The sequence below is a fragment of the Arachis stenosperma genome, chromosome 5 (assembly GCF_014773155.1).
Source record: "Arachis stenosperma cultivar V10309 chromosome 5, arast.V10309.gnm1.PFL2, whole genome shotgun sequence".
NCBI lineage: Eukaryota > Viridiplantae > Streptophyta > Magnoliopsida > Fabales > Fabaceae > Arachis > Arachis stenosperma.
In genome coordinates this window covers 131,234,339-131,253,459 of record NC_080381.1, presented here as the reverse complement: position 1 = coordinate 131,253,459, position 19,121 = coordinate 131,234,339, and the positions used below count along the sequence as shown (strand labels likewise).

General features: G+C 32.4%; 1 protein-coding gene across 1 annotated transcript; it reads right to left on the bottom strand.

The window, feature by feature from the left end:
• Positions 1 to 842: 842 nt before the first annotated feature.
• LOC130980094 (uncharacterized) lies at positions 843 to 19,110 on the bottom strand. The gene is made up of 15 exons (XM_057903727.1): positions 18,656 to 19,110; positions 18,182 to 18,279; positions 18,004 to 18,104; positions 17,807 to 17,885; positions 17,600 to 17,660; positions 17,356 to 17,402; positions 17,166 to 17,258; positions 16,965 to 17,055; positions 16,732 to 16,780; positions 2,827 to 2,943; positions 2,598 to 2,745; positions 2,376 to 2,468; positions 2,230 to 2,298; positions 1,355 to 1,397; positions 843 to 1,210 (listed from the first exon to the last, which is right to left on the bottom strand). Exons 1-15 carry the CDS (start codon positions 18,711 to 18,713, stop codon positions 1,110 to 1,112), a joined length of 1,248 nt encoding a protein of 415 aa, XP_057759710.1. The 5' UTR covers positions 18,714 to 19,110; the 3' UTR covers positions 843 to 1,109.
• Positions 19,111 to 19,121: the final 11 nt, after the last annotated feature.

The following is a 19,121-nucleotide window of genomic DNA, read 5'->3' as shown; positions in this document are numbered from 1 at the left end:
CACTGGCTCACCAGAGAGAGAGAGAGAGAGAGAGAGAGAGAGAGAGAGAGAGAGAGAGAGAGAGAGAGAGAGAGAGAGAGGGTATGTGACAGAAGGAGGGGTTATTGCCGCGTTCGCCGTTGTTGCTGCTAGTTCATCGCGGTTGCCGCTGGTTTGTTGTTTCTGCCGTTGGAGCCTACCAAGTGTAGGTGTTATTCCGGTGATACCAAGTTTTGCCTGAGACGACGCCGGTATTCGAAGCCATCAAGCTCTTCCACACTCCATCGAATTAATTCCGCTGCCGCTTAACCGTTTGTGATTTTCGCTTCAAAATTGAATTGCTGTTGTCATTTGTTGTTGTTTAGATGAGTGGGTGGCTGACATTGTGATAGATGAAGAGTTATGATTGGTGTTAGAGTTAAAGATAGTGGGTGGTATGGTAGTGGTGGTGTTAGAGATGAGAAAGAGTGAGAGAGAAAGAGATGTGCGTTGATGCAGGGGACAAGGGGTTAGTGGTGAGGGTGGGGGAGAGGGGTTTTTTGTTTTTGTTTTAAAGGCAAAATCGTCAAAGCATTATTATTTTTTATGAAAAGAATGATTTTAAAACGTTTAGTAACGTTGATGATGATTTTAATAAAAAAAGGGTCCGAAACGAATTTGATTTTCACCCAATTCTTAGGGACAAAAAAAGTACTTAACTCGTTAATTTATTATAAATTAGCTATTGAAATGAACTAGTTATTAAAATGCCATAATGCAAAATTACAACCATGTCTACATTAAAAATTAGCTACCAAATCAGTCACATGTATAAAATATATATTGAAATATAAAATATATATTAAAAATAAATTAAACACCACATATATTTATACATAAATACATAATGACTATTTTGTGTCCATATAGTAGTTTTATAAAACTTAATATCTACTATAAGAAAATGGCTGAAGAAATGTCATATACTTGCTAATAATTTCATTTGATAGCACCGCTGATGTGTGCATGGAATCGAGTACTAAGCACAAATGTAGCCATTTTTGGCTTCAAAACTAGATATCATACATAATCCCATGCAAGATCACAAGCAAAAGAAGAGGCCAATACTAGGAGCAAAGCAATAAGGGAGTTTACAAAAGAATCTCATCTTGAACTCTCACATTTAAGGTCTTGTGTGGAAGGACAATGCTATTAACAACCACAACCTCATCCTCAACTATCACAGATTCTCCTGGATTCACCAAATTAACCGAGCAAAATTCGCACAATTAGTACGTTTAATTTTTCTCTTTGATACTTCCTTAACATCAAGAAAATATTTAGGATAAAAATAAATAAATGAGAAACAATATTCAGAGGTGGTTGAGAAAAATACCAAGCAAAGTAACCCCAAGTTTTGCATTGTAATCTCCGCTAGCCTGAATTGTTTTATCAAGTTAGCCGATACATTGAAAAATAAATGAAATATAACGATAGAAGGTGAAAATGTAATGAAGTAACACTGTCAAGAGGTAATGAATGTGGCACATTGCCGTCAACATGATTGATTATAAAAATGTAAGAGGCTAGTTCGGGGAATGGATTTCTTAATTGGAAATTACATTTGATATGGTTAAATGAATTTTCCTGTTGAGAGGATCAACTTCCGGTTAGCTAGAGGGAACATTCATGCTAGGTAAAGGCCAACAAAAGCATATAATGTTAAATTTCAATGTTGTCCAAGATTTAAAATGTATAGTCATAGGGATGTTTGACAACAACCCATTTCTCTATGAAGGTGTCTATGCCATAGGTTTGACAAAAGTTTCCATTATTGGATGGGGTGTGTGACCCATCCCATGTGGATCTCACGCTCTATCAGAATGATAGTGGTATGTGTTGGCTCAGTGTATGAAACCAGAATGAGTACAAATAACATATCTCTTGTCAAAATCATATTACAACTAAATGCTAGTTGTTAAACATGTCTTCGAAAAATAAAGCAAACTAGGCCATGCCTTTTCTACGCTTAATGTTATTCGATGTAGTAACAGATTATGCTCTGGTGCTCGGGTTGAAGATGTGTAGTACTATTCATAAATTTGAATATCTACTTTCCAAAGTTAATGACATTATAATGAATTATTCTAAGTTTCTAACTACCTCAATCTATCAGATATACAGATGGTGTACATTGTTCTAAGAGAGAACACAAAACATGGGTTTAGTTTTCAGAATTATTTGAATCAAAATCAAAATTTATAAACTTGCCTGGATACGGGCCCAGCGTCCAATAGAAGATTTCCATCCGACAATTGCATGAATGACAACAGCATTCTCCTGTTAAACAAAACAAAATATAAAACAACATAGTGGAAATGGTGATGCATTTCAAACTGATAACATTGTAAACCAACCTTAATTTCTGCATCATCTAGGATGATACAATTTATGAGCCTTGCACCAGCTCCGATACGAGCATTTGCAGATATTGATACACCAGGGCCAATCTGTTCAATGACACTTGCATAAGTCAATTTGCAATTTTGCATCCCATAAGGTATCTAATGTGGCAGATGATTTTTTTTTATAAAATATTTGTTTTTATTTATTTATTTTCAAAGCTCTTAAACATTAACCTTTGCTGTTGGATGCACTTTAGCAGATGGGTGAATATAAACATCACCACTGATGCTGGCTTTCTTAATACCATCTCCATTTGCCAATAGTTGTGGCGAGATGTGACGAAATTGGGAAAGATACAAGGCAGAACATTTTATGGACATTCTGCAGAAATTAAGTCATCATTTCTAATGATAATTCCCCATTAAGGAAACTATGAACAAGTAACTTATTACTCGGGCATACCCAGGAGTTTTGATTTGTTCCCAGAAGTCTTTGGTTTCATAAATGTATAACTGTTTCTTCCCCGCAAGAGGTGAGAGGATATCTTGATCCAATCTGACATAATCGGAAGAAAGATTCCTGCAGAAGAGTTCTTCAAAGTCAGATGTGACAATGAACCATGGTTCTAATGCTACAAAACAGAAAGTAAACTGTCGCTGTAATTTCCTCGCTGTATGTTATTGATTTATTTCTTCCAAAAGCTTAATGATCTCAATATGTGATGAAAAATATATCCTCAATTATGAAGGCTAAGCTGAGAGACTAAAAGAGAGAAATGAAGCAGGTAATAGCTCGTTATTCACAAGGCTCAAGTTGTACCAAAAGAAGTAGATCCTATATATAAAATTATACACAAAAAACAATTACAAATGGTTTTGAAATAAGAAAAAATTCTTCCTTCCCTGGTACTGGCATTGTGGTGCATCTACCATGCATCATACCCCAGCAGCAGGAGTGGAACCTTGTGTTGCCCAATTGCCATGTTTCTTGTAAAAGTACCTTCTCTTTTTCTTTTCTTTTCGCTCAAGTTGTTTTATGCATATCATAGTTTAATTACGTATCCAATAGTTTAATTCTCTTTTCCTCTCTTATATTTTTTCTCCACCATAAATGATTCTATACTTAAGAATTAGAACCTTTTATGTTTCTTGTGTGAAATGTATTACTCGTACAATATTTTATGTCACCATTGTATACGAGACTTTAACATATCCCCTCCCCCCCTTTTTCTCTTTACACAATTCTGTAAAAAGACTAGCTCCGCCCTGCCAGGCAGTGCAGGTAAAGCCTACCCAATCAGTTTGCTGACTGAACCATACACCTCATAGTTATTTGGAAATGATGCCATGTGGAAAATATTCCAAACAATATATTTATGCACGACTAAAAATGAACCATGCTACGTGAATTGGATACTGAGAATAGATACATGGATTTGACATCTTATAAAAGAGTTGGTTAGACTACTGTACACAAGTTTGATTATTCATCCATTGCAGATTTTGTTATTCTATTATTCTGATAAATGATTATTTAGTTGGAAAAATGCGTGAATCAATATAAATATATATAAATACATGGTGGGTGATTTAGTAGTTGATTTTTATTTTACATGGAGTACTTTTGGAAAAACACATTATGACTTCATATCAAAACAAAATTAAATTCTTACTTTGCCTATACATAACAACTTAAACTTCTATGAGACATGATTTATAATATGCTGTTTGAACTTTTATGATAAAAGAGTCTAAAGTGTAAGAAATTATATTATATTATGTCTCATGTGTGTGATATGTCTTATTTTATTAGTCTAATAAATATTTAATTAAATAATAAAATAAAGAAAGTTGTATGGTTATTTAAAATATAACCAACTTAATGAAAGTTGGTTTTTATGAAAAGAAAATTAGAATTCAGTCCTCTCTTCCTACTAATTAAGTCTTTCTTTTTTACTCACCATTAATAACTTAATTGAGGAAAGAATTAAGGCAAAGGAATAGACAAAGTAAATTCATCCTAATACCATTCTCATCATAGATCAAAGTTAGTAACTTCTCATTTTTATTTGTGATAATCATAAATTTCAAGATCCTTTTCTTATGAGTTATGAATCATAATTTTATGATGTACACTAGAAATTATATATTTAGTTTACATGTGGTATTAAAGCTTTTAGGTTATGAAATTTGTGATTATCCATAAAAATAAAATTTTTACTGCAAAACTAATGTAACATGAAATTTGTAGTTATAGGAACTTTTTAACTATATTTTCAGTTTACATGTTTTCGTGTATGATTGTTTATTGCAAGATATTTATATGATCATAATGGATTACAATGTTTGCACATATATATGATGAATGTCGTATGAATTAAATGATCAAGGCATGGCATATTACTTTCGTGAAGTTACGCTACGCTATTATGTATTTATGCTTGCATATCATGTTCGCATGCATAATTGACCATTATAAACAGTAGATTTTGCTTTCTTTAGTAATCATATATTTTATTTAGTAAATGAATGTGATTTTGTCTTTTATTTTCGTAATAATAAAAGAAAGTTTTGTATTAAAAATTTGAGATTTATTAATCACTAAAGTGGTCAAATCTATAAATTTTAGTTAATTTCAAGTTTATAATTTTGTGTCAATTACATATAAAATAGATATTAAATGATAATTATTTATATGTTAATTAAAATTCATTGTTATGAGATATTTAAGGATCATCCAAAAGTTGATTAGTTGATCTTATAATTAATGAATATGATTGTAGGCATACATGTGTGCTGTTACTAGTATCTAAAAATTCAAAGATATTAAATATTTTTAATTGGTGCATGTATCTTTGCTAAGTAAAGTTAAGTTTATTAGTATTATTGTGTTATTGTATATTTGATATATCACTCAAAGGAGAACATTAATATACTTTGAATGTTTCTATAAATACTTTTTGAATCTGAATAATGTGTTATCTTATGACTTAGTGTTAATATTAAGTATGTGTTAATTGTAGCAATTCTGCATTGCATTCGCATGCTATGTCTGTTCCAATGTTCAATGGGCTGAATTTTTTTTATTAGTATGAACAAGTCTAATTTCACCTTGGTGTATTGGATCTTGATTTGGGACTTCAAGTTCAGAAATCTGTTGCTATTATTGTTCTTAGTAGTAATGAAAAAAAAGCTCATTATAAAGCTTGAAAAAAGTCAAACAGATATAGTCTTATGTTCATGCAAATGAGCATAACAAACATCAAGTCCTTCCCAAACTGCTGATAAGTCTCTTGTTGAGACATTAATGGATACTTTGACCACCCTAAAATTTGATGGTTCCGTACTATGCATGAGTATGTCATTGAAATGACAAATATTGTAACAATACTTAAGTCCTTAGAAATGGAGACGGATAAAAAATTTTTTGTACAGTTCATTTTGAACTCATTATCATCTAAGTATAGTTCTTTCCAAATGAACTATAATACCATGAAGGACAATGGAATATGCATGAGTTGCATAGCATGTTAGTTCAAGAGGAAACCAAACTTTAAGAATCAAGGAAATCATTCCATCCTTTACTTGAACCATCAAGGAGTTGGGAAGAAAGTTGGAAAAAAGCATGGAAAGGAAAAAGGGCCATTAATTAAAGATGGCTGAGTCCTCTTCCGAAATCCAGAAGAAAGACAAGTATCATTTTTACAAGAAATCTGGACACTTTTAAAATGATTGTCTAAAGAGGAATACTTAGTTTGAAAAGAAAGGTATTAAACTTAATTATGCTTATATATCTATTGAATCAAACTTAATTGAAGTTCTTCAGAATACATGGTGGATTGATTCTGGAAATACAACTCATGTTTCTAAATTGATGCAAGGATTCCTTACAACCCGAACCATAAGGCCAAATGTAAAGTTTGTCTACATGGGAAATAAAGATAAAGCTCCAGTAGAAGCTATTGGAGCTTATAGTTTGATTCTTGACATTGGACTTCATTTAGATTTGCTAGACATTTTTTATGTACCAAGTATTTCTAAGAATTTAGTTTCTTTATCTAAACTTGATGTTACTAGATACTCCTTTAATTTCGGTAATAGTTGTTTCAGTTTGTTTAAGCACAACTATATTATTAGATCTAGCATACTTTCTGATAGTTTATATAAATTTAATTTTGATGATTTATATGTTGAATCACTTGTGACTTTGCATCATAAAGTTGGCACTAAACATAATTTAGTGAATGAACGTTCTGCTTGTGGCATAAATGTTTAGGTTACATTTCCAAAAAAAAAAAGAATGGACAAATTGATAAAGAATGACATCCTTACAAATTTGGATTTTACTGATCTTAATATTTGTGTGAATTATATTAAAGGAAAGCAAACGAAATACGCAAAGAAATGAGCTACAAAAAATACCCAACTTCTTGAAATTATACACATTGACATGTGTAGACCCTTTGATGTAAACTCATTCAATAAAAAAATATTTTATCACTTTTATTGATGATTATTCACGTTATGGTTATATTTATCTATTTTATGATGTATCTCAAACAGTTAATGCTTTAAAAATTTATATAAATAAAGTTGAAAGACAGTTGGACAAAAAGGTGAAAATTATCAGATCTGATAGAGATGGTGAATATTATGGAAGATATGATGAAAGAGGACAAATCCAAGTCCATTTGCTAAATTTTTTGAAAAATGTGGTATATATGCTCAATACACAATGCTAGGTACACCTCAACAAAACGGTGTACCAAAAAGGCAAAATCGTACTTTAATAGAAATGGTTAGGACAATAACAAGTAATGCATCTTTACCTATATCATTGTGGATGTATGTTTTAAAAACTGTGATGCATTTATTGAATAGGGTTTCTAGTAAGACAGTTCCTAAAGTTTCTTTTGAGTTATAGACCGAAAGAAAACCTAGTTTAAGGCATCTACATGTATTGGGATGTCAGGAGCAATAAGAGTTTATAATCCACAAGAAAAAAAACTTAATGCAAGAACAATCAGTAGATATTTCATTGGTTATCCAGAAAAATCAAAAGGGTACATATTTTATTGTCCTACTCATAGTATAAGAATAGTTGAAACTGACAATGCACAGTTCATTGAGAATGACGAGACCAGTGGGAGTACAACTTCACAAAATGTGGAGATTAAAGAAGTAAGAATACAAGTTCCTTCAACTTGTACTTCTACTTCTAGAGTTGTTATTCCACACGTTATTGAGTCCAATAACAATCAACATGAATAGATTACTGATCCTGTTGTTGTTGGACTAAATAACAATCAAGAGGAACAAGAACTTATTATTCCCATGATTAATGAAGAGCCGATAATAGAATCACAAGAAATGGTATTAAGAAAGTTTTAAAGAAAAAGAAGATTTGTTATTTCTAATGACTATGTGGTGTATTTACAAGAGTTAGAAATTGATTTTGAGTATTGTTAATGATCCACTTTTTTTCTCACAAGTCATTAATGGTGATAATGCTGATAAAATGGTTAGACGCCATGAAAGATGAGCTTAAATCAATGGTACAAATAAAATATGGAACCTGGTGGAATTATCTAAAAGATGCAAGAGAGTTGGGAGTCTATAAGTCTTTAAGACTAAGTGTAATTCTCATAGCAACCTTGGACGCTACAAGATTTGTCTTGTTGTCAAAGGTTTTAGTCAAAAGGATGACATTAATTACAAATAGACTTTTCACCAGTTTTTATAAAAGACTTTTTAAGAATTATCTTACTTTAGCGGCTCATTATGATTTACAGTTACACCAAATGAATGTAAAAATCGCTTTTTTAATGGAAATTCAGAAGATGTTTACATGGATCAACCAATGGAATTTTAAGTTGAAAAAAAAAAGCACATGTTGTATAAACTTAAGAAATCACTATCAACGGTATTTAATGATACTATTATAAGTTTTGGATTTAAGAAAAATATTGTTGATTAGTATATATACTTAAGGTCAGTGAGAGTAAATTTATTATTTTAGTTCTATATGTTAGTGATATTTTACTTGCATCTAATGATCTTGGTCTATCAAGTAAGATTAAAAAATATCTCTCTAATAGCTTTAAAATGAAAGATATGGGTGAGACAAGTTATGTGATTGGAATTGAAATATTTTGAGATAGATCACAAGGACTATTAGGATTGTCTCAGAAATCATATATTAATAAAGTATTAGAGAGATTTAGAATGACACACTGCTCAGCATTACCTGTTCCAATTCAAAAAGGAGACACGTTTAGTCTCATGTAATGTCCAAAGAATGATTTGGGACGGAAACAGATGGAAAGAATTCCATATGTATATGTTGTTGGGAGTTTAATGTATGCTCAGACTTGCACAAAACTAGATATCAGTTTTGCAGTTGGTATGCTTGATAGATACCAAAGTAACCTAGAATTGGATCATTTGAAAGATGCAAAGAAAATTTTAAGATATCTACAAGAGACAAATGAACACATGCTTACTTATAGAAGATCTAATCACCTTAAAGTGATTGGATATTCAAATTCAAATTTTGTCGGTTGCGTAAATACAAGAAAATATACTTTTGGTCATTTGTATCTGTTAGCTGGAGAAGCAATATCATAGAAAAGTGCGAAGTAGTCAGTAATTGTTACTTCTACAACGAAAGTTGAATTTGTGGCATGTTTTGAGGCCATGATTCAAGCTAAGTGGTTGTGAAACTTCTTTTCAGGGCTTGAAATTGTTGACAGTATTACTAAGCCGTTGAAAATTTATTGTGATAATTCTGTAGTAGTCTTCTTTTTTAAAAACGAAAAGTATTCCAAAAATGCTAAGCATATGGAATTGAAATACTTTATCATTAAAGAAGTTCAGAAACAAAGAATGTCAATAGAGCACATTAACACCAATATTATGGTTGTTGATCCTTTAACTAAAGAGTTACCGCCCAAAACATTTACTAGTCCTATTGAAAATATGGGTATTATGTGTTTATAGGATCAATATATGTTTAATGAAGTTTGTTTTGTATGAATATTGACAATTTGAGCTTAAATGAATTAATATTTCTGTATTACCTGATTTTTCAATTTGTTGTATCCATAATAGGATTAGAATAAGCAGGTATTGTCTTACAATAAAGATATTATTGTTGGACTAACTATGTTATATACTTCCTCATTATGGCTCATGTTAAAAATGTGACTAACTTTGCAATATAAAGAAGGGACTATGTTGAATAGGTGACGTACAATCGCTATGACTCATGTTAGTTCTATTTTTATCATGATAAATTAAGCTATGCATGTAATTGCTTAGAGATGCGTATTATGATAAATGTATTTCTTAAACCATCAATTGAAATAACGACATATGAGCCAAGTGGGAGAATGTAAGAAATTATATTATGTCTCGTGTATGATGTATCTTACTTTATTGATTTAATAAATATTTAATTAAATAATAAAATAAAAAAAATTTATATGATTATTTAAAAAATATAACCAACTTTATGGAAGTTAGTTTTTATAAAAATCAAATCAGAATTCAGTCCTCTCTTCCTACAAATAAAGTCTTTCTTTATTCACCATCAATAACTTAATTAAAGAAAGAATTAAAAAGGCAAAGGAATAGACAAAGTGAATTCTTCCTACTACCATTATCATCATGGATCAAGGTTAGTAACTCTTCTCATTTTTATTCGTAATAATCATGAATTTCAAGATCCTTTTTCTGATGAATAATAATTTTATGATGTACACTAGAAATTATATATTGAGTTTACATATAGTTCAATTTTTGTTATTGGCATTTTTTTAGAGTAAAATCCTATCTCGACCCTTAACCATTTCCCTAACTCTCATTCCACCCCTCGTCGATTGAAAAATGATATTGTGGCCTCTAACGATTAATTTCGCCAAACATTCTACCTACTCCGTTAATATCTCCATCTAGAGCTAACGGATTTTGCCTATGTATCACGTTAACTAATGATGTGTCAAGGAACCATTCCATGGAACAAAATGTCCTTTGCTGTGTCAACAATACGCTGCAGTAAAATAGGAAAATTAAACCCCTAAAAAATTTTAGGAGACACTTAAATTCCTAACTAATTTAAACATAGACATATAAATCCATAATGAACCATGAAGTAGGACAACACCAATAATAACAACAAAGTCTTGTCCCACTAGGTGGGATTGGCTACATGGATCAAACGACAACATTGAACTCTACCATATATCATGTTTACAGAGAGACCGTTTACATATAAATCTCGTTTGACCACCTCATAGATGGTGTTTCTAGGTCTTCTTCTATCTTTCACCCCTTATCCATCTTCCATCTCATCCATCATTTTGACTGGGTGCTCTGTCGGTCTTCTTCTCACATGTCCAAATCACCGGAGACGTAATTCTATCATCTTTTTCACAGGCTCTCTCTTATATCTTCGTTCTTTATTCTATCCAATTGCGTATGACTACTCATCTATCTCAACATCTTCATCTCTGGTACACTTAACTTATGTTCGTGCTCCTTTGGCAGCCCAACACTTTGTACCATAAAGTATAGCCGATTTGATAATAGTACGATAGAATTTATCTTTAAATTTTAAAGGCACTTTTTTGTCACATAAAACTAGACGCACTCCGCTATTTTGACCAACTTGCTTGGATCCTATGATTTACATCATATTCAATCTTTCAATTATCCTGTATGATGCACTCAAAATACTTAAAACTTTTAACTTTTTTTAATGATGTTTTCTTTAATCTTCACCTCTGTATTAGGGTTTTTTCTTCGACAGCCAAACTTATATTCCATATATTCCGTTTTGTTACGGCTTATGCAGAGACCATACACTTTTCTAAAACTTCTCTCCATAAATCTAACTTTTTATTTAAGTCTTTTCATGACTCCCATAAAAACGATATCATCAGCAAAAAGTATGCACCATGGCACAGGCTCTTGGATATGCTCTGTGAGAACTTCTAAGACTAATGTGAAAAGGTACATCCTTAAGGATGATCACTGGTGTAATTCCATACCAATAGAAAATTCCTCTGTCACTTCACCTTGAGTCTCCATACTAGTTGTAGCTCTATCATACATGTTTTTAATTGAACGAATATATGTGATCCTTACTCTCTTCCTTTCCAAAAGCTTCCATAAGATCTCCCTAGACACCCTAGCGTACGCTTTTTCCAAATCAATAAATACCATATGTAAATCCCTTTTATTACTACGATACCTCTCCATGATCATTCTTAACAGGTATGCAGTTTCAGTGGTGGATCTGTTTGGTATAAAATCAAATTGGTTCTCCGTTACTTGTATCTCTTGTCTCAGTCTTCGTTCTATAACCCTTTTTCATAATTTCATGGTATGGCTCATGAGTTTGATCCCTCTATAATTTTGACAACTCTGTATATCTCCCTTATTCTTATAAATAGGACAAGTATCCCTAAATTTCAACAAGCCATTGTATTTGCTGCATTGGTTGCTGGCCTTGGTTGACGGCAGCATCAATTCCTTGCTCCTCCTTCTCTTTTTTTTTTCTCTATAAAGTCCTTATATGAGCGCAAAAAAGCTACCTCATCAAGTTCAATCCCTTTCAATTTTTTTTCTTGATCTCCAATACAAATTTTATGTCCCCTCTTTGCAATATCCATCTATTAATGTTATGAACGTGATCCTGTTAGATTTTAAATATCTCTCACTCATCTCATTCACAAGTTCCCTAGCTTCTTTCAAATCGCAGATCTTGCAAAGGCCATTGATCGGCACATTGTACGTGATCAAGTCCGGCCTAATGCTTTAATTGATCATTACCTGAAAATTCTTCTAGGCCAATTCAATTTTTCATATTTGTATTGTCCATTAATCAAAGTGGTAAAAATAACATCATTCGAGACCAACCCTTTTTTGCACATGTCATCAAATAAAATCTTTGCAACAGAAGAAGAAGAATCAGCAGCAAGGAACTAAGGCTACTACCAACCAAGGCCAACAATTAGTGCAATAGCAGGTACAATGACTTGTTGAAATTTAGGGATACTTGTCCTATTTCATGGTTCATTATAGATTTATATTTAAATTAGTTAGGGGTTTAAGTATCTCCTAAAAGATTTTTCAGGAATTTTATTGTCCTATTTTACTGCAGCATATTGTTGACATAGCAGGAAGCATTTTTTCCTTTGGAATGGTTCCTTGACACGTCATCAACTAATGTGATATATAGGCAAAATCCGTTAGCTATGGATGAAAATATTAACGGAAGGAGTAGAATGTCTAACGAAATTAATCGTTAGGGAGCCACAATATCATTTTCCAATCATATCATTTTCCAATCGATGAGGGGCGGAATGAGAGTTAACGAAATAGTTAAAGGCCATAGTGGGGTTTTACTCTTTTTTTAAATAAAGTTAAAATTCATTATAAGTTGCAGTGTCCCTCTCACCTTTGTCACTTTTGTCACTGTCAAGTCCAATGAAAACCTATGATGGAAAGGTGGGAGTATAGAGGAAAGACCACCCTAAGAAAGAAACATTCATTAATAAGAGAAGTAGTTACATTTCAATTTCTTTCTCATACTTGAATTTTTCCATTCAGGCAGAATTACGAGGAAAGCATTTCATGACAATTTCCAATTTCACTTCATCCTCTGGAACTGCTTAAAAATGTGCACAAAGTAAGTGCATCTACATATAGACATACGAATGACTACATGCAAAAAAAAAAAAATTATATCTAATTAGAAAGGTAAGTAATTAGATATCCAAAGTGTTAGGCTACTAGACCAAAATCTCATGAGCTCCATATCTTGAATTTAGTTTTAATCATTAATGAAGACAAATGTAATTTAAAAATTCCATTCATTCATACTAGAAATTTTTTCTCTAAGTCATTTATTCCAATTAAAAAAATATAAAATCTAAGAAGGGCACATTTTATTGTGAAAACACCTCATAGCATATTTGAGTTACTAACCCAACTCAAAAGATATGAAGACTTAATTCCAACACCTAGAAGCAAGGAATACGTCATCACAAGACTTCAGAAAAGCATCCAAACTAACGAAAAACATTATGGCTTTAAAATGTGAGCGTGTTGATCAAGCTAGAGCTTTTGAAAAAAAAGCTTTCTCAGTCATATGTCATCTACTATAAGTACAAAACAATTTTTCTTGTATGTTAAAAGTACTATACCAAGCAAAAAAGTTGTGTACTCAAGCACAAGGGAAAAGAGAAAAAGATTTCCAACGTCATTATGGCTTACTCTCACTATATATATGTCACGGAGAACTTGGTGCTGCTCGAAAATCTTGCTAAATGTTCATGCTCAAGTTCTCATATTTTCTTCTTTCTTTGGTACACTCTTCTTAGCTCAGAAGAGTTATTTTAACTATTTGTAATCTAAGTTATTCTTTGTAATATTTTTAACACAACATAGGATGCTTGTCATGAATTTTCGTTTTAAGAAAAAATTAAGAAAAAGACATCGTACAAAAAACCCAAAGATAAAGTGGTAGCGGATGAAAGATGGAGGATAAAGAAATTTCCTAAGACGAGCAGGAGAAGAAGCAAAGTAGAATGGAAATGGAAATGCGGAGGAGATGTGGAGGGAGATGACAGAAGTTATTAAAAGAACAGTAAAAGAAAATTTTGGTGAATCTAGAAGGATATGACTAAGAGATAAGGAATCCTGGTGGTTTAATGCGAGTGTACAAGAAAAGATAAAGGCAAAAAGAGCGTGCTTTAAGGAATGATTTTTATGCCAAAATGCAGATAATTGAAAAAAATATAAGACGACTAAGAAAGAGACAAAAGTGGCTATAAGTAAAGCAAGAACAAGAATATATGAGGATCTCTACCAGTTTTTAGACAAGAAAGAAGGAAAAAATATATATATAGAATCTCAAAGAGACGTGAAAGAATAACGAGAGACTTAGATCAGGTTAAGTACATAAAAGATAAAGACAGAAAGGTTTTGGCTCAAGAGGAGGAGATCAATGAAAGGTGAAAGAGCTATTTCTACGAGTTATTTAATGAAGGATAGAAGACTCTTCCGAGCCTTGGTCGGTTATGTACGAGAGAAGAAGAGCAAAACTTCGACTATTATCGAATGATTCGAGATTTCGAGGTAAAAGAAGCTCTAAAGTGGATGAAAAATTACAAGGCAGTAAGATCCGATTATATTTCGATTGAAGTTTGGAAGTGCCTTGAAGAGAAAGAAGATGTCAGATGAGTGGAAAAAAAAACACATTAATACCTATTTACAAGAATAAGAGGGATATACAAAGTTGCGAAACTATAGAGGGATCAAACTCATGAGTCATGCCATGAAGTTATAGAAAAGGGTGATAAAATGGAGACTGAGACAAGAGACACAAGTAATAGAGAACCAATTTGGTTTTATGCCAGACGTGTTCACCACTGAAGCAATATACCTGTTAAGAAGGATGACGGAGATGTATCGTAGTAATAAAAGAGATATACAAGGTGTTCATTGATTTGAAAAAAACGTACGATAAGGTACCAAGAAAGGTCTTATGGAAGGTTTTGCAAAGAAAGAGAGTAAGGATTACATATATTCGTGTAATAACTAGTGTGAAGACTCAAGGTGGTGTAACAGAAATTTTTTATTGGTATAAGATTACACAAGGGATCATCCTTAAGTCCATACATTTTTCACATTAGTTTTGAAAGTACTCACATAGTATATCCAAGAGCCTGTACTATGGTGCATGCTTTTTGCCGATAATATCGCCCTTATGGAAGAGTCAAAGAAAGATTTAAATAAGAAGTTGGATTTATGGAGAAAAACTATAGAAGTGTATGGTTTACGCATAAGCTATAATAAGACAGAATATATGAAATGTATGTTCGGCCGCCGAAGGAAAACTCTAATACAGAGGTGAAAATTGAAGAAAATATCTTACGAAAAGTTAAAATTTTTAGTATTTTGAGTGCATCATACAGGATAATGGAAAGATTGAATATGATATAAATTATAGGATTCAAACAGGTTGGTTAAAATGGTGGAGTGTGTCTGATTTTATATGTGACAAAAAAAATGTCTTTAAAATTTAAAAGTAAATTTTATCGCACTGTTATCAGACTAGCTATACTTTTAAGGTACAGAGTGTTGGACGGCCAAAACGGAGCACGAACATAAGTTAAGTATGGTAGAGATAAAGATGTTGAGATTGATGAGTGGTCATATGTGATTGGATAGAATAAAGAACGAAGATATAAGAGACAGAGTTGGAGTAGTACCTATTGTAAAAGATAGTAGAATTGCGTCTCAGGTGGTTTAGATATGTAAGAAGAAGACCGACAGAACACTCAGTTAGGAAGGTGGATGATATGAAAGATGGACAAGCGGTGAAAGGCAAAGGAAAACTTAGCAAGACCATCCATGAAGTGGTCAAACGAGATTTCATATAAACAATCTATCTGTAGACATGATACATGATAAAACTCAATAGCATTATTTGATCCATATAGCTGACCCCACCTAGTGGGATAAGGCTTTATTGTTATTGTTGATAAACACGTATCTGAATAGTTCCTACACTTGATAATCTCTTGGAACAAGAATTTCAGATCTTGTACATGTAATTATACGCACCATTGCTTGTGCTCTGTATTTTGATCTTGTAGTGATCATTTTTAGTCTGAGAAGGCTTGAAGCAAGAATATATAAGGTTCTTAAATTTAATGGTGATTTGAATCGAGTTAAATTTGAGAAGGTTTAAGACAATAATATATAAAATTCTTAAACTCTTGAGAATCTGAGTCAAGTTAAGCCTAGGAAGACTATTATCTTGTAACACTTACTCAAATATTGAAATTCTCAATACTTGTTTAGAACTAACCGTAGGCATTATTAGCCGAACCAATATATTTTCTGGTGTACCATCTTTTGAACTCCTTTATCTTTTATTATAGTTTGTTATTTTTGTTTAAGCACCTCAGAAATTGATTTCAAAATGAAACTTAACTTTACATACTGTCTTAATCGTTAGAAATAGGATTTAAAAGTGAACCTAAATTTTCTACTTAAAATATGAATCTGGTCTAATCTCTTCTGCAGCTCACAAGTCTTAAAACTTGATAAACTTTAAAGTTTCTTTTGATTTCAGGAAAAGGATCCAATCATGATTCAACCTTTTCATGCACTGCTAGTCATTTCAAAGCTAAGCTTAGTTATTTTATGAATTGCTGCTGCTGATGTGAAATGATCAGGACAATCATAGAATGTTTCGATGGAAAAATATTTGAAAATTTCTCTCTTCAGAAATTATTTGGGTTGTATTGCAAGTCCTATAATAATTTAATAACTATAATTTATAACAACAAACCTTGTGTCTGGCTGCATTGCTTCAAAGCTGGAGACACGTCTTAGATTAGCTGAAAATAGAATGCAATATAACTAGAATGAGATTCTATACAATATGACAAACTCAACAAATCTTGAAGTTCCTATAAACGAAACAAATGAATGGTGTGAAGATTTTCAAATGTTTTAATTAAATGCAAGTTCATGTTTAGTTAATTATAAGATATATTTTCTTAGCCTAGGATATTTACTGACCTCTATTTTTCTGCTGAGTAGTAACACCCTCAATTGCAGTAAATATATCTGGTGTAAATATATACACACCACAGTTTATTAGATCACTTACCTGCATTCAGTTGGTTACCAAATAAGATGTCAAAAAATAGCAGGAGCAGAGGAAACATTTTCAAACTTTTGTTCGGCAATTCACAGTATAAGCTTATATTATGAACATACAAAAGTTTCAGGTTTCTCAATGTAATGCAACAGTTCATTGGTTACTGGATCAGCTACCAATTCCCCAAATTCACTGGCCGACTCTGGCGAAACCTTCAACATTGAAAATGGATAAATAAAATAAATTGAATGCTAATCACCAAAATTTCATGCTAACAACATAACAATTTTGTGTGTTGTATTGTCCAACCTTAACAACTAATATTGTTCCCATCCCACCATATTTTCTATGAGCATCTGCAAGCACAAATGCAGACTGTGCCAATTAGTTGTTCTGCCAGCCATGTAATAATTATTAAGACATTTCAAGGAAGATTCAGAGTTACAATTCTGCAAATGTAATCCGGAATATGACACAATGAATAGAAAAGGAAGCAGCATCAAAAAGTTGCCTAGACGATAAAGTTATAGTCTAATTTCAGAATAGAAATTACCAAGCATTTCCGGTAGTGGAAAGCTGCAGCAAACATCACAGTTTAGCAAAAAAATATGTGACTGCCATACAAAAAATGTGATCAATGTCATTGGATAATTAATCAGCATGATCACGTAAACCATTTCAGCCATACCATATAGCAAACATATGATAAGCAAATTTATTATAGTCAACAATGGACAAAGACATGGGTAAAGACAAAAACCGGATCATCCTCCATGATTTGATCTCTAAAGCTATAAAGACCACCAGCTGACCCATGAGGCTTGTCTTCTTTCAGATATCTATTATTAGCATGGAAGACAAAAATAACCAATGCAATCTCAATAAAAAAACTACCATGAAAAAAAAAATTTTGAAATCCGCTGAAAGTTTATAAGATGATTGGAAGAAACAGCTTACTTAATAGGGACTTTAAGCTCGTTTGAGACGGAGGAAACAAATAATGCAAATTCGCGTTCCTCATGGAAACCAATTAGATAAATCTGAGCCAAATTAGGAATCTGCAAAACACAAACAAGATTTTGAAAACAACATTGCAGACAAGATATACACGTTTTGAATTTTACAGAATGCATACCCTTTTACAAGCAGCAATTGGGTGATGGACCATGGGTTGTCCCGCCAATGGAAAAAGTGGCTTAGGTATGTCGAATGACAATGGCCTGAATCTAGTACCTTCCAAATCCAAAGACAATACAACACAGAAACCATAGATATCAAAATCCACAAAACGAATCAAGTCCAATTTGACACAAGAAAATCAAATACATCAATATAATATATAATTGCTAAATAGTTTTAATTTGAATTAAAAAAAAAAAACAAACAATGTCACTCTACAGGTCTAAACTAATCTAAGATCTGTGGCTCTACTATTTGTTCGAAGCCTATTGATATCAAACCAAATTGAACAATTGAATCAAGTCCAATTCCACAGAAGAAAACCAAAAATGTGAAATTTCCAAGTGAATATTAGATTAGAAAGATGAGGCGGTTAAGAAAATCAAGATTTGGAATGAAAAATCGATGTTCATTGGGGGAGATAACGTACCTTTGGTGGGGCCTCCAACCATGATGACAGCAATGGCTCTTTCTTCTGCAGTTCCCATGTTGACAAAGAGAAAGAGAGAGAGAAGACAGATCCCCCTTCGTTACAGGCTATAGAAGAGAGGAAAGGTCACTTAATGAGATTGTTTATGAATGAACGAATGGATGAATGAATCTCCTCAACGCAATGAGCACATTGCATTGGGTGTTACTGTTACGTATTTGTTGTTAGGCGCTTAGCGATTTTGTTGTCTTGCAAGTGACACAGAAGGCAACAGAATACCGAAAGTGCAATGCAGCTTCGGAACAGAGAGAGAGAGAGAGAGAGAGTTTCTTAGCCGAGGCTGTGCTGTGTGATGGATTTGTAATTTGTAATTTCTCTAATTTGCGATGAGATCAGAGGACAAGATGGTTCATTGTCGGTACTCTCGGTAGTTACATATCAAACACTACTCTGATTATTACAGTCG